The sequence below is a fragment of the Carassius gibelio genome, chromosome A13, assembly GCF_023724105.1.
Source record: "Carassius gibelio isolate Cgi1373 ecotype wild population from Czech Republic chromosome A13, carGib1.2-hapl.c, whole genome shotgun sequence".
Classification (NCBI taxonomy): domain Eukaryota; kingdom Metazoa; phylum Chordata; class Actinopteri; order Cypriniformes; family Cyprinidae; genus Carassius; species Carassius gibelio.
The window spans coordinates 24,036,399-24,063,030 of record NC_068383.1 but is presented as its reverse complement, the minus strand read 5'-3'; the positions used below and the strand labels follow the sequence as shown (position 1 = coordinate 24,063,030).

At 40.9% G+C, this 26,632-nt stretch overlaps 2 protein-coding genes across 5 annotated transcripts in view; both read right to left on the bottom strand.

Moving 5' to 3' along the window:
- The window catches only part of LOC128026703 (prolyl-tRNA synthetase associated domain-containing protein 1-like), an 11,318-nt gene extending 4,699 nt beyond the window's left edge, over positions 1 to 6,619 (bottom strand). The window contains exon 1 of the mRNA XM_052613970.1: positions 6,457 to 6,619. Coding sequence (XP_052469930.1) covers positions 6,457 to 6,540 — 84 coding nt within the window. The 5' untranslated portion in view covers positions 6,541 to 6,619. The remainder of the gene's footprint in view (positions 1 to 6,456) is intronic.
- Positions 6,620 to 16,099: 9,480 nt separating this feature from the next.
- Positions 16,100 to 26,632, bottom strand: part of LOC128026683 (E3 ubiquitin-protein ligase rnf213-alpha) — a 103,932-nt gene continuing 93,399 nt past the window's right edge. For all 4 annotated transcript variants that reach the window (XM_052613936.1, XM_052613937.1, XM_052613938.1 and 1 more), the window contains 6 exons: positions 25,433 to 25,634; positions 25,251 to 25,328; positions 23,409 to 23,606; positions 18,895 to 18,984; positions 18,639 to 18,817; positions 16,100 to 16,768 (listed from right to left, as the gene is read on the bottom strand). In XM_052613936.1, coding sequence (XP_052469896.1) covers positions 16,615 to 16,768; positions 18,639 to 18,817; positions 18,895 to 18,984; positions 23,409 to 23,606; positions 25,251 to 25,328; positions 25,433 to 25,634 — 901 coding nt within the window. In that variant the 3' untranslated portion in view covers positions 16,100 to 16,614. The remainder of the gene's footprint in view (positions 16,769 to 18,638; positions 18,818 to 18,894; positions 18,985 to 23,408; positions 23,607 to 25,250; positions 25,329 to 25,432; positions 25,635 to 26,632) is intronic.

Below are 26,632 nucleotides of genomic sequence, written 5' to 3'. Positions count from 1 at the left end.
TCCATCAGTGTGTGTTCAGTGTGTGTTAGCTCCATCAGTGTGTGTTCAGTGTGTGTTAGCTCCATCAGTGTGTGTTCAGTGTGTGTTAGCTCCATCAGTGTGTGTTCAGTGTGTGTTAGCTCCATCAGTGTGTGTTCAGTGTGTGTTCAGTGTGTGTTCAGTCTGTGTTTAGAGTCGTCTGGTGAGCGCTGTCTAAAGAATCAAACACCAGCTGCTGCCAGTCGTCCTCATGATTAACCCATTATATATATATAATTAAAATGATTAACACTGCAATCATTTAAAAAATGTAAATATTTCAAGCACCGGCTTTTATATATATATATATATATATATATAAACTTTTAGACAAAATACATTTCTTCTCTCTTTATTTATTTACTTTAAAAAAAAATGTATTTATTATGTTGGTTTGGCACAAACTTCTTTGTATTCTTCTTCTGATCCTAAATTACCAAACCTATCTCGTCCTAGGGCTTTAAAGCCACAAGCCCCAAACTCAGCAGACACCTGTGGCACGGGGGGAATGTGTTGCTATATCTTCTCAGACTGATCAGACTTACAGATTTTTTTTAATTATTTATTAAAAATCAAAAATGTCTCATAGACTTCCATTGTCTGAGAGAAACTGCGTCTCTACAGGAGCAATTCCCAGGACTGAAAGGGAGGAGTCTCCCTTAGTTTCACTTTTAAATCTGTTAAAAATACAAATACAAGCTAAACCAACATATCTGATTATTACCGGGTCACTAATAATTGATGCGTGGCCAGAGAACAGAGAAAGACGAGAGATAATCACCGCTCCGATCAGCGAATGCAGACCGATCGTGCTCAAAATAAAAGCATTTTTATAGTGAAGTGCTTATTAAAATAAAATATTACCGTGAATGCACACAATCCACCCATAAGAACACACCAAGAGCTCAATTCAGGTGTTTGTGAGCGGTTTAAGTGTGAAAATGAGGGAAAGAAATGCTTACAGAAACTACAATCAACACAGAACAATTAGAAGAACATATTAGAGATTTAAATGAGTGCTTGTGAGAGATTTATGTCTAAGAGGAGAATCACATCGCTCTCTCGAGCTCCAGGAAGCTGATTCAGCGCTAGAACAGACAAATCACGTACAAGATGATGTCAAAATACATAATAGCTTTAGGAATATAAACCAAAACAGCCACGTTAACATAAAATCACTGCTTAAAAATGTAGATTAAAAATGTAACTCTTAAAGCATTGACGATACAGAATCAGTAAATTAGATTTTAATGTGGCTATAATATCAATAAATGAATCATTAAAGAAATATTGGTCAGAAATGAAGGCCACAATGCTGATGTTGTCCACACGATGGCGCCACAGGACAGCAAATACTTCAAGATCTGTTCAAAGACTTCAAAAGGGTTCATTTAAATGACTATTAAAATCCATATAATTTCATTATATTTTCATAACCTTTAATGAATCCCAATAATAACTATTACCCTAAAAATGGAGAGAATTGAAAAATATTTTTCAAGCTATCACACATTACTGAAAAAGTGAGGAGGGGACACTATATTAGTTATCTGTTTTCATGTTGTGCATATAATAGTACTAGGGCTGCAACAAACAATTATTTTGATAATCGATTAATCTAACGATTATTAGAACGATTAATCGTCGATTATTTTACTGATTAATCGGTAGGATTTGATTGATTATTCAGCTCTTGCAATTAGTTAAAATATTGTTATACGTAATGAAAGATAGTCTAATCACTTCAGCTTTGGGAAATAATATTACGTAATTACAATTATTATACGATTAATTTATACAAATAAATATATTTGACACACAAAATGAGATGACACAGAAACCTTCTTATTTAACATTTAATTACTATATTAATTATATTTAATTACTCGAACTGAATGACAGCTCATTCTGCCTAACATCTCCTTTCGTAAGTGTATAATATGGATAAGAAACTAAACACAGGTAAGTGATTAGATGTTTTATTTTTAGATAAACCATTTTATTCACAATATACACTACGACTCAAACATTTTTGAACAGTAACATTGTTTTTAAAGAAGTCTCTTCTGCATGTGTTTGATCCAAGTACAGCAAAAACAGTGACATTTAGAAAGATTTTTACTATTTAAAACCACTGTTTTATATTTAAATATATTTTAAAATGTAATTTATTCCTGTGATTTCAAAGCTGATTTTAGCATCATTACTCCAGTCACAAGATCCTTCAGAAATCATTCTAATATACTGATTTATTATTATTATGTTAAAAACAGCTGAATATTTTTAAAGTTTCTTTGATGAATAGAAAGTTCAGAAGATCAGCATTTATCTTAAATGTGTTTGTCAATTTAAAGCATCCTTGCTAAATAGAAGTATTAATTTCTACAATAACCCCACGAGCCTTAGAATGGTATTGTGTATAATGTTACAAAAGCTTTTTATTTCAGATAAATTCTGATCTCTGGATCTTTATATTCATCAAATAATCCTGAAAAACTGTGTTCAACGTTGATAATAATAATAATAAATGTTCTTGAGCAGCAAATCATATTAGAATGATTTCTGAAGATCATGTGACACTGAAGACTGGAGAAAATACAGCTTTGATCACAAGAATAAGTTACATATTAAAATATATTCAAATAGAAAGCAGTTATTTTAAATAATTAAATAAAGCTGCTTGATTTAAGGTATTGCATAAAATACTACAGACGTGATGTGAATGCTTTACTGAGCTCGTGCAAACATCCACATCGGTGTAATAAGACGCATTTTTAACTGCTGCTTTCACACTGCTGTGATTGTTGTTGTTGTTATTTCGTTATTGAGAGGAAAGCGCGCGTAATATATTCTCCTATACAAATGCCATTCGGTTCGGCTCGGGTGCGTTTCTCTAACAGTAAAAGGTTTCTCTGAACGGTGTCTCTTCTTCTCATTCTTCTTTTCTTGAACTGAATTACTTGAAGCTGAATTACAGTCTTGCACCACAGCGCCACACTGGTCAAACCGCATTACTGCAGGCTCTAAATTAGGTCAAATTAAATCAAACGAATACTCGACAATAACATCGACTAATCATTTCAGCCCTAAATAGTACTCACATAAGGACTCGTAATTTACTTGAAAAGAGACACGTCCATTGTGTAACTACATCTTCTACTCGAACAATTGTTCTTGGACCCCTAATGATCACCTTGACTTAAACCACATTGCTTCAGTTATCTTCTGTGTCTTTGCCCACAACGCTTTAGTGACTGGAATGTGAAATAGCAAACGGGACAAAACTAAAGGCATGACTTTATTTGCACCCAGCTAACCGACTATATTACAGATGTTCCACAGAGAAAGACTTTTATTAGAACAGAAAATATCAAGGGTCCATAGAAAAAGACTATTGTTTTCCTTTTGCAGCGGGTCAGCTCAAGAACGCTGGACACACACGTACTGTGGCTCTTTTATCCCCAGACCAAGCCAACGTCAAGGTTTGAACCTCGAACTTTAGCTTCTAGTTTATTTTGCACTAGCCTATATGTGGGCCACAAGAGATAGATTAATGAAGTAAATTAAATCATTTAGATTAGTCTTTTGTTGTGTCTGAGCTTTTAATGCAGTGTCAGATGCCGAAAGCGCCGTCAGTTCTTACTTTCAGTTTTTCACCGCAGAATTCTTGAGCAAAGTTTGCAGGTTTGTGTGATATCCATTGGCTCGCCTTCCTGGTTTAAAATAAAATATTTACAACATAAGACATAACCAGCCCCGTCCTGCCCCTCATCCTTGAGGTCACGGTGGGGTCAGCAGATCTATGTCTCTGGACTCTGTCTCTCATTGAGTCTAGATCCCTAATAATACGCTTCTGTCTGTGCCACTGCTCTGGAAACAGCACAGAACCACAGTCATTGTATTCACATCAAATTTATATTGAGATTTAAATGATATAACATTTTTTGTTTTTGTTGTTCATAGAAATTCTGTGGAAAACTGTTGTTGTTAAAAATAAAATTCAAAGAAAACACAAATCTGATCACTTTTATTAAAGTTGGAAAGCATAAAAAGAAGACTATTAACATGTTCCTTTGTGTTTCGTAGCTTAAGTATTTTAAAGTATTCTAAAGTAATTAGATTAAGTTACTAAACCTGAGTAATCTAACTAAATACACTATTGATTCGTTTTTAAAGCTTGTATTTTGTAATCTGTAGTGAAATACATTTTAAAAGTAATCTTCCCATCCCTGGTCACAAGCCTCTGGTTATTAAAATATCTTGAAATATGTTCTGAAGAAGAAGCTTTTACAGGTTTGGAACAACATGGGCTAAAAGAAATTTATGTTTGGGAAGAGTATCCCTTTGAGCACCAAAATAATATTTCCTTCATGTCAAGGCACTGTTGTTGTTGGTGTTTGTGATACTTGCAGTACTTTATGGCTCTGAAGCACTTACAGTACATTACACTAGGGACATAACAGTATGAACATTTCTTATCAGGATTATGGTGACCACATTGATCACAGTTATCAGTATTATCACATTATTGTTGTAATGTCAATAAATATAAAGTCAAAATAACTGCTTAATAAACCTCCGTGATCACAACAGCATTGCTATTAATAACCCTTCCTTTAGGTCATCGGTTCTCAATCACACCCGATTCAGATCACACCCGATTCAGATCACACCCGATTCAGATCACACCCGATTCAGATCACACCCGATTCAGAACACACCCGATTCAGATCACACCCGATTCAGAACACACCCGATTCAGATCACACCCGATTCAGATCACACCCGATTCAGAACACACCCGATTCAGAACACACCCGATTCAGAACACACCCGATTCAGATCACACCCGATTCAGATCACACCCGATTCAGAACACACCCGATTCTGAACACACCCGATTCAGAACACACCCGATTCAGAACACACCCGGTTCAGAACACACCCGGTTCAGAACACACCCGGTTCAGAACACACCCGATTCTGAACACACCCGATTCAGAACACACCCGATTCAGAACACACCCGATTCAGATCACACCCGATTCTGAACACACCCGATTCAGATCACACCCGATTCAGAACACACCCGATTCAGATCACAACCGATTCAGAACACACCCGATTCAGAACACACCCGATTCAGATCACACCCGATTCAGATCACACCCGATTCAGATCACACCCGATTCAGATCACACCCGATTCAGATCACACCCGATTCAGATCATGTGTGAACTGTTCACACTGACACTCCTCTCTCCACTCTCCACTGATCACAAACACAGCTACATTATTACACTATACTAGAAAATCTGTTTTGTTCAGAAATTATTTTAAACCAAAAATACATACATAATACTAGAAGAATAGCCCAAGTCCATGTTAAATGATTGACTGCTCTTCGATGGAAAAGCTGAGGGTAGTCACTTCAGAAACAGAGAGAGTATGCTGTAACTTTCCAGTTTTTCTTCATTCCTGAATGTATGCACGCGATCTGTAGACTACATTAACAAACTGTACTTACAACATGCTTTACCCTCACACACACGTCTCTGAATATGTTTAATGTGTGAGTTGGCATCATTTGTGCTCGTGACGGAGCGGTAGCGGAGCGATCTCGGAGCGAGTGAAACTCAACGCTCAGACTTTCAGAGAATCTGATAGCTCCAGGCAAAATGACTTCGCTCCGCTCACATACTCTGTGTCGCACACTTCAGTGCACTTGAATGGTCACCTCAGACTGGAATCATGGAGGAATGTCCTGTGATGTCCACTTCACTTGTGTTTGAACTGAACAAATGTCTGAAGCCATGAGAGAAACATACTAGATGTGCAGAGCAGGGGCACGAGGACTGGAACTGAGAACCGCTGCTGTAGGTTATCTATTACATAGAGAAAAGATCGCCATCAATCGCTTCTGAAGACAGTCTAGACCTTCAGAGGAACATTCATATAATGAATGAATTCATATATTAATTTGAATAATTCCCTCAGCACTCTTTTATATCCTCCCAGCTGTTCCGCCCTGTTTAGACTCAAACCGAAACTGAGACAGATACTGAAAACTGTGCTTTATACTGAACAATATTCATTAATCACCTGCTGTTCAAATCACGGTAATCTAATACGGTTTTTATGATAATAAAAAGATGACACGGTAACACTAACCGTGGGGAATTTCATCATGAATTATCGTCAAACCGGTAATTGTTAAAAACCTACATTACTCTGAATACACTGACTCACCTGTAGAATATATTTACAATAAAGAGCTTTTAGAGAGTTACAAACCTACAGAAATTAAACAAGTGATTTCACAAAAAAGCCACATTACCTCAAAATATAATATTTAAGCACATATACTTTAAGTGCACTTGTGTACACACTTTTGCGTGTGCGTGTGCGTGTGTGTGTGCTACACTTCTTCGGTTTCACCTCGGGGTGCTCGACGCAGATCGTGTCGATGTCGAGTCTCTTCAGAAGCTCCTCCAGACGAGTCCTCAGCTCCAGAGACGCCATCGCGACCACCGCTTAGCTGCCTACAGCGTGCTGTCATTAGTCCGGATGCACACCGGCCTGCTGCGATTGGTCCGGACGCACACAGACCTGCTGTGATTGGTCCGGACGCACACCGGCCTGCTGCGATTGGTCCGGACGCACACCGGCCTGCTGTGATTGGTCCGGTCGCACACCGGACTGCTGTGATTGGTCCGGTCGCACACCGGACTGCTGTGATTGGTCCGGACGCACACCGGACTGCTGTGATTGGTCCGGTCGCACACCGGACTGCTGTGATTGGTCCGGACGCACACCGGACTGCTGTGATTGGGCCGGTCGCACACCGGACTGCTGTGATTGGTCAGTAGCCAGCGGCGCAGAGTAAAGGAACAGCCACGTCTTCGTCTACATTAATTCCAGCGACACCTATGATTAAAATACACCAAAATAAAGCATCAGTTATCAAATGGAGCTATTATTTATTTAACCTAAACAAACCTTTGCATAGCTGCAATACTTTTTTAAAATCTTCCTCCACCATAGACAGTAAAAGAAATGGTCACAGCGACCCCATTGGATTAAAAGGGAGACGAGTGTAGTCTCCGCACTTCCTGGGGGTCGAACGTATTTTTTGTTTATTTTTATTTTTTTATTGCATGAATAACAATTGAAAAAAAAGAAAAGAAAATATAAATGCCAGGGTTAAAGATACACAAATGTAAAATACAAAAACTGAGTGGAAATAAAACTAAATAGACCAAACAGAAAATAAAAGACTTTAACCTTTCACAAAATCTTAAAAGTATTCAACAAATACATTTTAACAGCTTTTTTGTTTGTACTGTCCTTAATGGAAACCATATAATTTTCTAATTCTTTCAATACCACAGAAAAAAAGGTTTTGGATTAGTAAATTTACACCAATGAATATGAAACTTAACTAAAATAATCAAAATATTAATAATATACACTTTCTTAAATAAATTTAGAAACTTCCCACCACAACCTTTTGGTATATTGACAGTCTCAGAAAATATGAGGTACAGTTTCTGGTTGTAACAAACAAAATTAACAATTTAAATAAATGACACAAATACCTAGACGCCTCATTGGCCGCTTTGAGCCATTGCTGCGATATGTCAACGTGTCCATCATGTTGGTGAGGGCTATGAGGTGTGATTTGTGCAAATTTTGCCATTCACTAAGCAAACTGAGAGGAGAACTAACTTGTATACGTTCACCAGCTGAAAAACGCTGCCTTCGAAGGATGCATTCCAAGGTCATGAGGCATCAAGGCACGTCCGAATTCAATGTTAGCTTCAGCTTTGCAATATTGTAATATTATTTGTTAGCTACATTTTTGTCAGAAGATTTCTGCCCTCCAGAAATTTGCTAAAGCTAGCCCCCCTTACTAAAACTGTTTTATTTAAATAACTGGAAATTTACATTTAGTGGTTTCACCAAAGAGGTAGCTAGTTTTAGAAATGCAGTAATTTCTTAATTGTTAAAATCATTAGCATACAAACCTGCAAATGCTCATTGGGAAAAATACATACATTATTTTAGTGATTAACATTTTTTTCGACAAGTTTTAAATGGTGGTTTGTATAACCAATAACCAAAACAATTCAAGGTTTTTATTTAGCACAGTGGCTAAATTAACAAATTACCAGACGCCACCTGATTCAAATATTCCACCAACGTTAAATAGTAATGACTTTATGAATTTCTTCACTGATAAAATAGATAACATTAGAAATACAATAGCGAATGTAGATTCTACTCGTATAACACTTCAGTTTCATCCATCGTACCCAAAGATAAACTGCAGTGCTTTATAAATATAGGACAGGAAGAGCTAAATAAACTTATCACTGTATCTAAACCAACAACATGTTTATTAGATCCTGTACCCACTAAATTACTGAAAGAGTTGTTACCTGTAGCCGAAGAACCGCTTCTCTATTTAATTAACTCGTTGTTATCTTTAGGTCACGTCCCAAAACCATTCAAGCTGGCGATTATTAAGCTTCTTATTAAGAAACCAAAACTAGATCCCACAACAACCTCCTTGACAGCAACCAATCTGGCTTTAGAAGTGAACATTCAACTGAGACTGCCTTGCTCTCAGTTGTTGAAGCTCTAAGACTGGCAAGAGCAGAATCCAAATCTTCAGTACTTATCCTGCTTGATCTGTCCGCTGCTTTTGACACGGTTAACCACCAGATCCTCCTATCAACCCTACTGGAGAAAGGCATCTCAGGAACAACACTTCAATGGTTTGAGTCTGAGCTATCAGATAGGTCCTTCAAAGTATCTTGGAGAGGTGAGGTGTCCAAGTCTCAACATCTAACTACTGGGGTGCCTCAGGGCTCAGTTCTTGGACCACTTCTCTTCTCTGTCTAGATTAGATTAGATTAGATTAGATTCAACTTTATTGTCACTGCACATGTAGGTACAAGGCAACGAAATGCAGTTAGCATCTAACCAGAAGTGCAATAAGCAGTAAGTACAGAATAAAGGTCTATAATATGTACAATAAATATACAGGTAAGTATTATGGACATAATTTACAGATATTAAATACTATAAGCACGATATACAGATAGGTGTACTATGAACATACTATACAGATGGGCTATGTAAAAGTGTATGTACACTATTGGCAGAACTATGAACATAATTTACAGTATTGCAATGGACAGTAAAGTGCATAGAAAAAATATTTCAATGTGCAAATGGATTATACAGTGTTCCTGGATGAACAGGCAGTAGTGCAAGTAATAACAAGTTACTTTTTGCTTGTTGTGAGTAAATAAATAAATCAGAGTGTTGAAGAGGGGGAGGAGTCTATGTGTGGTGTGGGGGGTGTTGAGGGGTGTCAGAGGGCAGAGTTCAGCAAGGAGACAGCTTTGGGGAAAAAGCTGTTCCTGAATCTTGTGGTCCTTGTCCGGAGGCTCCTGAAACGCCTCCCGGAGGGGAGGAGGTTAAACAGTTCGTGGTCAGGGTGAGAGGAGTCCTTGAGAATGCTGCGAGCTCGACGTAGACAGCGTTTCCTCTGGATGTCCTCAAGAGCAGGAAGTGGTGTCCCTGTGATGCGTTGGGCAGTTTTCACCACCCTCTGCAGTGCCTTGCGGTCAGCCACTGAGCAGTTCCCATACCAGACCGTGATGCAACTGGTCAGGATGCTCTCGATCGCACACCGGTAGAAGTTCACCAGGATGGATGAAGACAGCTGGTTCTTCTTCAGTGTCCTGAGGAAGAAAAGGCGCTGGTGAGCCTTCTTGACCAGGCTGGAGGTGTTTATGGCCCAGGACAGTTCCTCCGAGATGGTGGTTCCCAGGAACTTGAAGCTGGAGACACGTTCAACAACCATCCCGTTAATGTGGATGGGGTCATGCGTGCTTCCTTTCTTCTTCCTGAAGTCCACAATGGGCTCCTTGGTCTTATTGGTGTTAAGGAGCAGGTTATTGTCAGCGCACCATGTGGCCAGGTGCTGTATCTCTTCCCTGTAGGCAGTCTCATCGTTGTCACTGATGAGGCCAATCACCGTGGTGTCATCTGCAAACTTAATGATGGAGTTGGATCCATGCACAGGCTTGCAGTTGTGGGTGTAAAGGGAGTAGAGGAATGGGCTCAGCACACAGCCCTGTGGTACGCCAGTATTAAGTGTGATGGTGGTGGAGTGTGTGTGACCTGACCGAACATGCTGAGGCCTGTTGGTCAGAAAGTCCATAATCCAGTTGCAGAGGGAGGTGTTAATGTCCGGGTCTCCAAGTTTTGTGGTCAGCTTGGAGGGAATGAAGGTGTTAAATGCTGAACTGAAGTCAACAAACAACATCCTAACATACGTGTTGTTATGGTGTGTGAGTGCAGAGTGCAGTACTGTGCATACTGCATCCTCTGTGCTCCTATTTCTGCGGTAGGCAAATTGGTGTGGGTCCAGTGTGGGTGGGAGGCAGTCTTTGAGGTGTGCTAGGACCAGTCGCTCAAAGCACTTCATAATGATGGGTGTGAGTGCTACGGGGCGATAGTCATTGAGGCACGTTGGGGAGGAGTGTTTCGGTACTGGCACAATGGATGTGGACTTAAAACATGTAGGCACCATTAGGTTCTGTCATTCAGAAAGATGGCTTTTCATACCACTGCTATGCTGATGACACTCAACTCTACCTCTCATTCCATCCTGATGATCCGACGGTAGCTATTTGCATCTTAGCTTGTCTAACTGACATTTCTTCCTGGATGATGGACCATCACCTTCAACTCAACCTTGCCAAGACAGAACTGCTTGTGATTCCAGCAAACCCATCGTTTCATCACAATTTCACCGTCAAGTTAGGCACATCAACCATAACTCCTTCAAAATCAGCTAGAAGCCTTGGAGTTATGATTGATGATCAGCTGACTTTCTCTGACCACATTGCCAAAACTGTCCGATCCTGCAGATTTGCTTTATTCGACATCAAGAAGATCAAGCCCTTTCTTTGGGAACATGCTGCACAACTCCTTGTTCAAGCTCTTGTTCTGTCCAAGCTGGACTATTGCAATGTCCTCTTGGCAGGTCTTCCAGCCAATTCTATCAAACCTTTACAATTAATTCAGAACGCGGCAGCAAGATTAATTTTTAATGAGCCAAAAATAATACACGTCACACCTCTGTTTATCAATTTGCACTGGCTTCCAATAGCTGCTCGCATAAAATTCAAGACATTGATGTTTGCCCACAAAACTACCACTGGCTCTACACCCATTTACCTAAATTCGTTACTTCAGACTTATGTGCCTCTAGGAGCTTGCATTCTGCAAGTGAACGTCGCTTGATTGTGCCATCCCAAAGAAGCACAAAGTCACTTTTACAGACTTTTAAATTAAATGTTCCCTTCTGGTGGAATGAACTCCCCAACTCAATCCGAGCAGCTGAGTCCTTAGCCATCTTCAAGAATCGGCTAAATACACATCTCTTCCATCTTTATTTGACCCTCTAACTTTAACACTCACTATTCTAATTCTATTCTTTAAAAAAAATCTAACTACCTTTTTAATCTTTTTATATTCTATTTTCTTTCATAAATTATGCAATTGTATGTGTGTTTGTGTATGTGTAAAGACATTTAACACTAGCTTGCTCTATTCTTTTTTATTCTATATGTTTTAATTATATTATATTATTTAAAATCCCATGCTACGTGTACTGTGTTAACCTAACTGAGACTTGTTATAGCACTTATATATCATTGCTCTTTTTTTTTGTTTTTGATTGCTTCCACTGTCCTCATCTGTAAGTCGCTTTGGATAAAAGCGTCTGCTAAATGAATAAATGTAAATGTATTTAAAAAGGCCCCACCATAGCAAAGAAACTGCACTTGTAAAAATTACAAATGAGCTGCTTCTTGCGTCAGATCAAGGCTGCATCTCATTGTTAGTTTTACTTGATCTTAGTGCTGCAATCGACACCATAGATCATGACATACTCATAGATAGATTACAAAACTATACAGGTATTCTATATATGCTATACATTAAGCAGTGCACTGACATACTCTTACTCTACAAAGATATACCGGTCAAAGGACTTTATCTCTGTTTATGTACACTTAAAGCCAAGTATAATTATAAATGCAGGGCTCCATACACTTATATTTTTGAAGGAACACTTACATAGCACTTACAAATTGCATAAATAATCTTATGAGGCTAATGAATCAAATATAAAATTTGGAATACAGAAATATGAAATTATGAAAAAAATTAGAATGGTACTTTGCCACTAGGTGGCGACATGCCACTGCCTTAATGAGTGAGTCGGCCAGTCATTTAATCAATGGATTCATTTGAAATGGATGATTCATTCAGAAAAAAAGTAAGCTAAAAGTTAGTCAAGCAAATTTATTCAGTAAACACCGCTGTGTGTTGCTGCAGAGCACAACAACATGCTTTGTTTGGAACCATTTCCTTTGCGAAATATGTCTTTTTTTATTATCTTGTTTATTGAATTGTTGTCCTGACAGAAAAGTCTGCCACAGACCGTGCTTAGCAAACATTATACCCGCTCTCTCTCTCTCTCTGTGTGTGTGTGTGTGTGTGTGTGTGTGTGTGTGTGTGTGTGTCCTAAAGACTGTGCTCCGCAACCGTTAACTGTTAGTTGTTCAAAATGTAATGTTAAATCAGACACAATTTAAAACCAAAAAAGAAATATAATACTATGATTAAAAGTTACAGATACCTGAAGCTGATGTATCTTGGCGTTCAAGTGTTGGCTGTGTGACGTGCATGCACCAGAGAAACACAAGGAGAGGGAGAGATCCAATTGCAGGTAAATTTTATTAATAAAAATGGTATTCCAAAATAAACAGTCCAAGGAGACAAACAAAACAAAAGAGGGAACTGGAAGGAACAGAACAGGAACTCAGAGATGAGAAGGAAAGGGTAAGTCTCGGGAGATGAGAACATTGGTAACACGAAGGGTAAGGACTCCATACAAACAACAGGGAAAGACAGGTATTTATAAGGAGACTAACGACAATAGATTGACTGCACCTGGTGCAATTAACTGGAGTGCAATTACTGTGAAGACAGGACCAGACTAGAGGAATTCTAGTGCCTACGGTGAAGTGCCTAAGGGGAAGTGAGCTCACTAGTGGACACCCAGGAAAACAGAGACTGACAGCGGGACATTACCCCCTCCTCCACGGAGCAGCTGCCAGATGCTCCACCTGAAACCCAGGAAAACCCAACAGATAAAGAAGTTAGGAGGGAGGTGGAGCGGCGGCGAACTAGGGGGAGGGACGGAGGGCCAGAAAACATGGTACACAGAGACAGAAGAACCAGGTAGAATGGGGAAACAGAGACAAAACAACCAGGTAAAATGGGGAAACAGAGACAAGAGAAGTGTAACAAAACAAGGAGTCCAGGAGGGTGGTGGACCGGGCGGAGGATCAGGGGGAGGGACGGAGGGCCAGGTCCAAAGAAGGAAACAGACAGAAAAACAAAACTAAACAAAAACACAAAAACATAAGTCCATGAAGGACATCATGTGATGCCCACCAGGGCGGAGCAGAAGACCACCACAACCGTGTGGTCAGGGCGGAAGCCTCCCAGGGTGAAGCAGAAGACCACCACAACCGTGTGGTCAGGGCGGAAGCCTCCCAGGGTGAAGCAGAAGACCACCACAACCGTGTGGTCAGGGTGGAAGCCTCCCAGGGTGGAGCAGAAGATCACCACGTCCTTGTGGTCGATGCCGGAGTCCCCCAGGGCGGAGCAGAAGACCACCACAACCGTGTGGTCAGGGTGGAAGCCCCCCAGGGTGGAGCAGAAGATCACCACATCCTTGTGGTCGATGCCGGAGTCCCCCAGGGCGGAGCAGAAAACCACCACCTCCGTGCGGCCAGACCAACGGGAAGACAAAACTCTGGTAATCCTATGGTGTTTCTACTGGATTCCAGAGGATCGGTGCTGACTTGACTCTGCTCATGAAGATTATTGGTGACTTGCATTTGTTCATGCAGATCCCCGGTGACTTGACTCAGTCCTTGAAGATCACTTGTGACTTGACAGTCAACTGGAATTTGACTCGACTCTGGAAGATAGACAGGAACTAGCCCTGACTCTGGAAGGTCAACGGTAACTAACCCTGACTCTGGAGGGTCCATGAACACCTGACTTGACTCTGGAGGGTCAACCAGAACCTGACTCGACTCTGGAAGGTCAATAGGAATCTGACTCAACTCCGGAGGGTCAACGGGAACCTGACGCAACTCAGAAAAGCCCAATGTAATTTTCAGGGGTTGTACTTTAACGAACTCCTCCTAGAGATTTAGTCAGATCAACACCAAACCTGGTCAGTGTAATCTTAAGCCTTTTGCGATGTTAAATTGAGAAGATCTTTAGATTTCGTTAAAGGGCGTGTCCATGGCGGCCTGACAAATTTCGATGTTTCGCCATGAAAAAGGAAGTTGCTGTAACTCAGACATACAATGTCCAATCTGCCCCAAACTTCACATGTTAGATAAAACTTCTGCCCTTAACAGATCTACATGCCCACATTCAGTTATAGTCATAGCGCCACCTATTGGCAACAGGAAGTGACATGTTTTACGCTGCGACAAACTACTCCTATAATTTTTTTGAGATTAACATATATTTTGTGGTCAGTCTAATCTAAAGGCCTGTGCAATGTTAACTTTTGGAGATCTTGAGTTTTTGTTAAAGGGCGTTTCCATGGCGCCATGACAAAATTTGATGTCTTGCCACAGCAAGAGAAGTTGTTGTAACTCAAGCATAAAATGTCCAATCTTCCCCAAACTTCACATGTTTGATAAAAGTCCTGCCCTGAACACATCTGAAGGCCAATATTCCATTATAACGATAGCGCCACCTGCTGGCAACGGTAAGATTGGCACATATATGGGATATACTTTGATATATTCCACTTATATTTAGGACATTAAATGCATATTTCTCAACGTTCACCTTTTTACTAAAGCCACACGATGGCGGTGAGCCCGGGTGCGAGGGCCCGTTCATCGCTGCTTGCAGCTTTAATTGACACTGTTTTCCAAATGAATGTTGTTCAGTTGCTTTGACGCAATGTGTTTAGTTTAAAGCGCTATATAAATAAAGGTGACTTGACTCGACTTTCTCAAGCTGGTGAGTTATATTGTGTCAGTTAAACACACTGATTTTGAAAAGTTATTCTTCACCATAACATTTGAACTAATGTGTCAGACAAACATCAAGCGTCTGCATATGAATCTCAACACATTCAGATAAACAACTCTGAACATCACTAAACCAGCAACTATACGCTCACAACAAAATAAAAGCAGTTAGTCATGATTAAAGACAATACTAAGAGAATTCAGCTGCATAATTTATTCATACTGGGAGCCATGGTTGAGTTTTGATTGGTGGTACCCAGCATGCATTGCAACATGAAGCTTATGTTAATTGTCGTTTGTGTGTCTTCAAACCTTTTCGTGCAGAATAACTTTTTTTGTTGTAGCTATAATCAACAACATGAAACTATCAATATAATTAGAGATTAGACTCTAATGTGCAGAAGTCAAGGGTCATCAACATCTAAACCTGTTAATTGTCATATTGAGTTCTGTAGAGAAATTGTGTTTCTGCTCATCTGTTGTTTTCTGTTCTAGTTTATTTTTCCTTCAGTTCTGCTTGTTAACAGGTGTTCGTCACTAATGCTCAATCAGAACTGAATTACCTCATGAACATTAACTCTGATTATAAGATCTATTAAAGTCACACTGAAGCAGAGTAAAGTACAGTGACACTGGGGGTTCAGCGGTGCATCTGTGTCTGATGTGTGTTATAAAGAGCAGGATCTCAGTCAGAGAAGGTCTTTCTCTCTCATCCGGTTTCCCTCACAATACACAGATGTGTGAATGAGTGAGCTCTGAATGATGATGGATCTCAGTTTCTGGGTATCACTGGGGTAGAATAGCTCATTTCTAAATGATGGGAGTTTCTGATGTAAAGTCATACATCTCCAGACATACAGCTTCTAATAATAAACTGGCAACACCAGACAGAAGAACACAAGATGATGATCTGTCCCAAATATAATATAACAACTTTATTCAGACCCATGTTAATCATTTCTGCACAGCATTGCTCCAGCATATGTGTTGGTACACAGAAACAGTGTTTTAGCAGAGAAGGGCTAAAGTGCAATAAACATGAGGATGGTAAGGACGTACGGCGTCCAGGTCTGGGCTCATGCTGTGGAGATTATATTTCAAATGATTTCACATCCTTAAAAGAGTCTATACGTACTCTCAAGTAAACAAAGAAAGAAAGAAGGAAAGGATAAACAACTTCACAAAACTGGAAGAAAAAAGTCACAGCAAAAGTTTATCATTGTGTTGATGATTGTTTTGAACTCTGAAATAAGTAATGTATGATCTTAGATCTTGTCTGTATAGGAATGATTGAGTATGCAGCAGAATACTGTACATCACACTAACTCAGGAGCAGAAAAGGCACTGTAATGAGCAATCGTTTAAAAGTATGGCATCTGTGATGAGACCTGAGCTTTCCCTGATCCGAGTGATTGTGTAAGACAGCAGAAGCACTTCATCTTTGGTTTCTCTTGTGTCTGTCGAGGACGGAGAACCTCCAGGTGTCGGTGTATTGTGAGAGCAGGATCTGTTGAGGGAAGAACTCGTCCACCTCGGGAGGAATGTCCAGATCTTTACGCTCCATGTAGGACACAACCGTGTCTTTCAGACTGGACACAGAGAGACGAGTTATTACTGATGCCTTCAGCACGAGCTTTAACATCTAAACCAGCCTCCCACAGATTAGATCTGATACTCACTCAGTTACTCAATATTCTGCTTAACTTGATTTGAACCACTTCATGATTACCAGTTTGTGTCTTTCTTAGTAAACTACATAAAAATTGTGCAGAAAAATGTAACTCGGATATTCATACAAATTTTAGTCTATAACCACACACACACAGACACGCACTCACACACACACACACACACACACACACACACACACACACACACACACACACACACACACACACACACACACACACACAGACACGCACTCACACACACACACACACACACACACACACACACACACACAGACACGCACTCACACACACACACACACACACACACACACACACACACACACACACACAGACACGCACTCACACACACACACACACACACACACACACACACACACACACACACGCACTCACACACACACACACACACGTTTGTTTCTGTGTAAAGTGTGTTCATCCCATAGGTGTAATGGTTTTTATTCTGTAGAAACTGTATATTCTATGGTCCTTCACCAACCCTACACCTAACCCTAACCCTCACAGGAAACTTTGTGCATTTTTACTTTCTCAAAAAAACTCATTCTGTATGATTTATAAGTGTTTTGAAAAATGGGGACATGGGTTATGTTCTCATAAGTCATGCTCTCCTTGTAATACCTGTGTCATACCCATGACATTATACAGAGTTGTGTCCTGATATGACACAAAAACATGCCCACACACACATACACACACAGAGACACACAGACACACATTCACGCACACACACACACACACAGAAACACACACTCACGCACACGCACACACTCACTCACGCACACACACACAGACACACACTCACGCACACACACACACTCTCACACACACAGACACACACACACACACACACACACACACACACACACATACACACACACACACACACAGTACTGGTCAAAAGTTCCTATTTTTAATGTTTCTGAAAGAAGTCTCTTCTGCTCGTCAAACCTGTATTTACTGTAAATAACTGTTTTCTTTATGAATATATAGTAAAGTGTAATGTATTTCTGTGATGCTCCGCTGTATTTTCAGCATCATTCCTCCAGTCTTCAGTGTCACATGATCTTCAGAAATCAGAATAATATGATGAAATACTGAAGAAGCACACATTTTTTTTACCAATTTAACACATCCTTTCTGAATATTAATTAATTTATAAGTATTAATTTAAAAAATGTATTACTGACCCTACATTGTGAACTGTAGTGTATATTGTTATAAAATACATTTGTTACAAAAGCATATTATTCTGATTTCTGAAGATCATGTGACACTGCAGACTTGACGAAGGTGATAAATACAGCACACAGAAATACATTTAACTTTACTATATATTCACATAGAAAACCGCTATTTTAAATTGTAATAATATTTCACAATATTAATGTTTTTTTCTGTATTTTTGATCAAATAAATGCAGGCTTGAGGAGCATAAACATTAAAAATAATAATGTTTCCAAACTTTTGACTGGTACTGTATATCATGATATACACATATTAATGCTTTCCATGGACACTGCAATGAAACAGCTCATAAATAAATAAATACAGTTATCCTTCATGGTCTTTTTCAGAACACTTGACAGATGGTGGTTTTTAATAAAAGTTTTGAAGTTTTGACATTTATATGCATCTACACACCTGTAACTCAGAAATTATATGTCAAGTATGAACTGAGGCAAAGCTGAACCCCCTCCAAAAGAGCTGGCATTAGCACATGAGAAGGACTGATATTCCCGTCAGGTCTCACCTCCAGTCAGGCTTGAAGGTGTCCGTGGCTCTGGGGTCCTTCAGGACCAGAAGCAGAAACTCGTGCATCTCCAGCAGGAAGGCATCAGCGCTGGACTTGGTCAAAAAACTAGTGAGCAGTGTCTTGTGTTCCTCCTGCAGGGGGCGTCTGTACTCTTGGCTGATTCCCACAAACGGGTCCTGAAGTACAGGTGAAGAAAGTCATGTTCACACACAGACTCAGAGCAGAATCTAGTTTACTGTGTCGAGTGTCTCACCCTCTTCAGACGAAGCATTGTCTCAGACTTTAGAGAGATGAGCAGCTGCCACAGCGCCACACAGTGCTTCAGACTGCAGCGACTCAACGCCTGCACACACACACACACACAGAGACACACACACATACAGAGACACACACACACACACACACACACAGAGACACACACACACACACACACAGAGACACACACACACACACATACAGAGACAGAGACACACACACACACACACACACAGAGACACACACACACACACATACAGAGACACACACATACAGAGACACACACACACACACACATACAGAGACACACACACACAGAGACACAGAGACACACACACACAGACACACACACACACACACAGAGACACAGAGACACACACACACACACACACACAGAGACACACACACACACACACACAGAGACACACACACACACACACATACAGAGACACACACACACACACACACACACAGAGACACACACACACAGAGACACACACACACACACACACACAGAGACCCAGAGACACACACACACACACACACACATACAGAGACACACACACACACACACACACAGAGACACACACACACAGAGATTAGGGATTGGGTCAGAGTGGTGAATGAGTAAACACCGCTGTTGCTCTCTCTTCTGACTGCTATAATCCAAGTACACTGACTGAAGATGAACACGGAGCCGAGCCAGATAACGAATGAACGATTGACTCATCGGTGTTCGGATCACCAGTAGTTCTTTCGGACAGTTCGAATCAGTAAACCTGTTGAAGAAAACGGTTCACCGGTTCTTTTGCGCTCTACGTAATGGCATCATTGGCGATGATTGCCCTTGATCCAGCCTTCGGTTTACCCGCGCTCATAACACTAGCACAGAATCAGTTCAGAATCAGCAGCATTTACTGAGAACTAAATTAAACCCACAGGACATAAACTTATTTAACTGAATCGCAGCCTTTGTGAGTTCACAGTAGCACTATACTATAGTACGGTTCTAATACATCATGCAGCTTTAGAAAACAGTCCAATTATGCGGTTCATGGATTCTTGTCCGTACTTCAAGTATTTTGCTGGTTACTCGACACGGGGAAATAAAACTGAGGTTCGAGCACTCAAATCTAATCGAGGAATCGTGACAGCCCTACGGGAGTCATTTAGGTACGCTGTAATGTATCTTTCAACACACCTTCTGGTGCTCAGCCTTGTTTATCTGTGCTGTAACTAGTAGTGAAGAGGAGGCTAGTACAAGTAACATCTCTACAGCGATCGGTCACGGTGTATTACAGAGCACCAAAACAACTTTAAGTGTTTAAATTAATCCACAGAATTTAAAAGATGAGACTTTGCTTCATATTAAAAGTGATAAAGCTTTTATAGTTTATATTTGTAGTGCGGCTGCCATCCAATCGTGAAGTTTTGTTCACACATCAACAGAAAACAGCACACTAAAAGATTTCAGATTTAAGAAACCATATGATTACAGATTAAAAAGAAATTAATATTGTCAATCCAGAGACACAGCTGTAACGCATATGCAGGTCATCGATTCATGGGTTAAATTCAGGCATACAAATGAAACCTTTTTGCACTAAACGCCTGGCCTGGCTGGACTTAAATAATTTACGATACCCATGCGAGCCTCAAAGGAGAAACTAAACCCCCAACATTCCACATAGACAAAAAAAAACCTTTCTTAGAAGTTCCTTACTTTCATCATTTTATTAATAATATGTATTTTGAAAATGTTTTGTGTGTACCATGGTTAACCCTTGTTATGCGAGGATTATAATTTTTCTAGCGTATAAATTGGAATTGTTTCTCCTCACTTTAACTTTCTCAAAGAGAGCCATGTTCTGCAACCCCCACTCCTGCAGCTCTTAAATTATACGACCACACAGGACTACACAGGACAGGAAATCTAATCCTTACAAAAGAATGGTAAAATGTACTCAAATGTAGTCTTAATGTATATAGTATTGTTTCTGCGGTACATTAGAGGTTTCCCATATAAATTGGGACTATCTGCAGTGTTATCATGTGTTAATCAAATCTTTAAATGTGTGTAATTCTGCATTTGAATGTAACTTCATGTTTTGATCATTTATATATATTATTTTTGGTATCTGTGTAATCGTCATGCTTTGACAGACCCATTTATCTAGAGCAAAGTAATGAAAAATGTATTTAATCTGGAATTACGAACTTGCTAGAATATCCCTGATGAAATCAGACAAGCCCTAAATCATTAGTGGGTGTTTTCTACAGAGACAAAGGAACTTTTTCCCGCTGCAGATCGCAGACGTTCATTAGTTGTTCACGCGAACAGAGGCGTGAACCATCTCAAGCTATAAGAGTCGACCGAAAAGGTTTCAAAAAGGTTACTGACTGTGATTTTCATACCTGAGCTCATTCTATTTTCTCTCTCTCTCTCTCGCTCGCTCTCTCTCTCTCTCTTTCTCTCTCTCTCTTTTATTTGGATTCCGTTATGTCTTGTAAAGTTTACTGTCTGTATTTTCGTACGCATATTTACTCTGTGTGATTGGTAGTTCGATGTATCACTAGTTGAATTATTAAAAACCCATATATCCATGATTGGCTTGGACTCCACCCTAGAGGTCTTCACAGTGCACCCGAGACCCGTCGACCCCGGACCCGACCCGGGACCCGTACGGGTTCGGGTCTATATTTTAAATCATCAGCCGGGTCCGGGTCGGGTCCGAATCTATTACCTCAGGTCCCGGGTCAGTTTAACATTGTGTGTAATACCCGTGCGATCGCCGATCGGAGTCATCGGACTCGGAGAACATCCGGCCGTTATCAAAGACTGCTTGTGTTTTTTGTAACTTGCAACTTGTAAAATTAGGAAAAGAAAAGAGTGAGCCAAAAAAAGTGATCTCTCTCTCTCTCTCGCAGACTCAAGAGTTAATACAAGTGCACACATGGTATTAATGCTTGCAGACTTGACACACTCATGTTTAATATATTTCAAATCAGCAACACAATCTGAGGTGAACTGTCACATGAATGTTTTCTATTACGCTCAAATTGCGTTAAGGCATTTTAGGTTGATACAGCTAGCATGCATGTGCAGTCTCGAGTGCATTTCATGTTTCTATGGCAAGCAGTGAGGGACACTTCGACCGCCAAACCGCATTTTACATTTTCTCCCATTTTTATAATATTATAAATGAACCGTTTAATCTTAAAGTTTTAGTGGTTCAGATTCAGACTCGATGCAGAGCAGAGAGCACAGACAGAGATCAGATGATAGTAAATAAATAATGTCAGCGGCCATGGCATTGCACGAGCGATCGTTATTATAGTTCAAAAGGCAAACAGTGTAAGTTATGCGAATTAACTCGAGTCAGAATGTACATGTGCACAGTAGCATTTGTCATCCGTCACCGTGACATCAAGTGGACTTTTGAAGCTGAAATAATGAGTGGATTCAGCTTAGACTTGGAATAACGAGAGGAATAACATGAATAACTTTCTTGACGGAGGATTGTTATGCATCACAAGCAGTCAGGTACAAGGAAGAGAGATCACGGCTCTTTAAATTAGGTAAGACAAAAAGCTGTATTCTTCGCAACAGGTTTATTTACTTGTAATAGCAATTTAAGGTGGAATATGTCAACGTCGGGTCCAGTCGGGTCTGTGTCTTCCCGGCGGGTTCGGGTCCAGATTTCAAGTAATATACGGGTCCGGGTCGGGTCCGGGTAGACATTTCTCAGATCTACACGGGTCCGGGTCCAGCTTTTGAAATAATAGACGGGTTCGGGTCGGTTCGGTGTAGTACATTACGGGTCTCTGTCGGGTTCGGGCAAGAATTTTTGGACCCGTGAAGACCTCTACTCCACCCCACTCACATTATGAGTCACTGAAAGGTCTGATCTTTAGCTACAAGCTTTAAATTTAGAAACTAAATTTATCATAAGGATAGGATGATGTTTTCATGGCCAGAGAATATTTTTCCTTGAATTATAAGAAGTGATAACTTTATTGAAAATTGATAGGTCAATCTGGTTTGCTGGACAAACCACTGTTTGATTTGCAGTAATTTACAGTAAGAGATATCACAACAATTGATATGAAGAATGTAATATTGACATATTAATGAGTAAGTTACAGTGCCCTGTGATTATTTATTGGTATAGGCAATTGAGCTATTTTTCAAAATCAATAAAATTTTATGTAACTGTCATCTGAGATATATATTAATCATATTCCTGATTAATTATTCAAATTCCCTATATATCATTTGAGTTAATTATTCTGTAAAACTCATTGTTGTTACACAACTGACATGCTTAATTGTTGTAGCTTATCTACATGAGAAATATCGCTTCTCTGATGTTTTGACTATGTTCATCGTCTAATTAAACCACCCAAAAGTGAAAATAGCTGTTTTGATGGACAACATTTCAGTGCATCTAACATCCTAGTAACAGCACTTGCTCTGCACAATCCAATAATAAAGAAAGTGTGTGTTCGGACCTTGTAGATGTGTGGGCCCATGTGGTCAGTCATCTGTAGCACCTCCTTCAGGTATGTGGTGAGCTGCATGTGTGTCTGAGCCCCGGTCATGGCCAGGAAGCCCAGGGCCAGCTGGACGGTGGACAGAGCCTCACACACATCACTGTAGGACTGCAGCTCCTTCACCAGGTCGTGCTGGGTCACAGCAGGCAACGGCTCCTTCACACAATCACAACACAGCTTCACAGACGGGTTTCAATCTTACAGATATATCTGCATGCTAAACATTGACTTCATTACACATACATTTTTTAACCATACAATTGTACATTTCTTGTGGAGCCATGTCTACAACAACATAACCCCCACAACATACAACTGAAGACCGCCTGGAGGAGGAATAAGTGAGTTATTCTGCTTATACTACAGTGTTCAGATGTTTTATTACAAGACATTTCCTTAAAACGCTTGTGTGTAGGACTACTTTCTTACGCATCTCATCCTGAGCCGCTGTTGCTAATTCCAGAATGTAATTTTAGAGCCACAGATATGATCAAAGGAATCAATCTCTCTCCAATAACAGCATTAGTCTCATCATCCTACTTTGATTGCTAAAGCGTGTGTGAAGTACCTGTGTGTCTGTGTGTTTCTACTAATAATGAAGCTGTAAGTTTAACTGCTGAAGGTGTGTGTGGTCTCTGGCACAAGATGCTAGCAGCAGATCCTGTAAGTCCTGTAAGTTGTGAGGTGGGTCATCCCACAGATGCTTGACTGGATTGGGATCTGGGGAATTAGGTGCCCCTCAAACCATTCCTGAAACATTTGTGGTTTGTGTCAGGAACATTATCCTGCAGAAAGAGCCAGAGCCACCAGGGAATACGGTGTCCATGAGTAACATCCACATGGATGGCAGGACCCAAGGTTTCCCAGCAGAACATTGCCCAAAGCGTCACACTGCCTCCGTCGGCTTGCCTTCTTCCCACAATGCATCCTGGTGCCATGTGTTCCCCAGGTAAGCCACACACACGCACAGACCAGGTTCTTCTTCCACTGCTCCGTGGTCCAGTTCTGATGCTCACGTGCCACTGTTGGCTCTTTCGGCGGTGGACAGGGGTCAGGGGTCATGGGCACCTGACTGGTCTTTGCAGCTCCATACACAACAAACTGATGCTCTGTGTATCTGACACCTTTCTATCTAAACCAGTATTAACTTCTTGAGCAGTTTGAGCTCCAGTAGCTCGTGTGTTTGATCGGACCACACGGATCAGCCATCACTCCCCACGTGCACCAATGAGCCTTGACCTATGACCCTGTCGCCGGTTCCCCTGTTCCTGACCACTGCAGACCGGGAACACCCCACGAGAGCTGCAGTTCTGGAGATGTTCTGACCCAATCATCTGTATGGCCCTTGTCAAACTCACTCAGATTCTTACGCTAGCCCATTCTTCTGCTTCTAACACATGATGTTCCCTTGCTGCCTAATATACCCCCCCACTAACAGGAGATCATCAGTGCTATTCACTTCACCTGTCACTGCTCCTGATGCCTGATCACTGTATGTGTGTGTGTATATAGGCATATTTTAATGTGCATAGCTTCATTTGATTATGCGGTTCACAATGCATCATGGTATTGTAGTTCTATACCCTCGCTAAAGCCCTTAAGTTCACAGTCTTGAACCTTTGTATTTTTGTCTGAATTCTGTAATGTTGTGATTCTCCTGAGTGAAATGAATGTAAAAATACTTCTGGAAACACACCAGCACACGTTCGAATGTTTGCCAACCAATCAAAATCCAGCATTCAGCATCGGATAAGATACAGATTAAACATGTATTATGCTAAAACAAATAATGTGACTTACTTGTTGAACTTTGCCCTTCACATCTTTTAATATGATCTCATAATTTCTGTCCTGTCTGTTCACCAGTGTGGGAATCCCCTGAAACAACAAACAAACAGGAAATAATACTGTTTCTCCTCTATCTTCTCTGCAGGATGTGAAGTCTGAAGAGCTGTGAACTGTAGACTGGTGCGGTGACGTACAGTAATGGTGATGTGTGGCTTGCCCTGGAGGAAGCGTGTTAGGATCTGTTGCTGGATCTTGGGCAGATCGTACTCCAGCAGTGTTTCCTGTCCGCGCTCCATGCTGTACTGACAGTGAGACAGCACCAGAGGAAGCAGATTCCTCTCGTACTCGTAACGGATCACGTGCAGCTCCGTCAGGTCAGCCGGGCTCACCGTGTACCTGAGGAACAGAGCAGAGAACCACATGGAGAACTGTGCTGGATTCAGAGGTGCTACACCTGTAACCACAGCTCTGACGGGGCAAAGGTTAAGAGATCTGTGTGTTTCTGTGTTAGCTAGGATGTTCTGGAGGTGTGTGTGGTGTGGGAAGTCGTGGCCTAATGGTTAGAGAGTCGGACTCCCAATCGAAGGGTTGTGAGTTCTAGTCTCGGGCCAGCAGGAATTGTGGGTGGGGGGAATGCATGAACAGTTCTCTCTCCACCTTCAATACCACGACTGAGGTGTCCTTGAGCAAGGCATCGAACCCCCAACTGCTCCCCGGGCGCCGCAGCATAAATGATGAACACTGCTCCGGGTGTGTGTTCACAGTGTGTGTGTGTGTGTGTTCACTGCTCTGTGTGTGCACTTCGGATGGGTTAAATGCAGAGCACAAATTCTGAGTATGGGTCACCATACTTGGCTGAATTTCACGTCACTTTTTTTTTCACTTTTTTTTTTTTTATTCTGGAGGTGTGTGTGGTGTGTGTTCGCTAGGATATTCTGGAGGTGTGTGTTGTATGTGTTCACTATGATATTCTGGAGGTGTGTGTGGTGTGTGGTCACTAGGATATTCTGAGGGTGTGTGTGGTGTGTGTTCGCTAGGATATTCTGGAGGTGTGTGTTGTGTGTGTTCACTAGGATATTCTGGAGGTGTGTGTGGTGTGTGTTCGCTAGGATATTCTGGAGGTGTGTGTTGTGTGTGTTCACTATGATATTCTGGAGGTGTGTGTGGTGTGTGTTCGCTAGGATATTCTCGAGGTGTGTGTGGTGTGTGTTTGCTAGGATATTCTGGAGGTGTGTGTGGTGTGTGTTCGCTAGGATTTTCTGGAAGTGTGTGGTGTGTGTTCACTATGATATTCTGGAGGTGTGTGTGGTGTGTGTTCGCTAGGATATTCTCGAGGTGTGTGTGGTGTGTGTTTGCTAGGATATTCTGGAGGTGTGTGTGGTGTGTGTTCACTG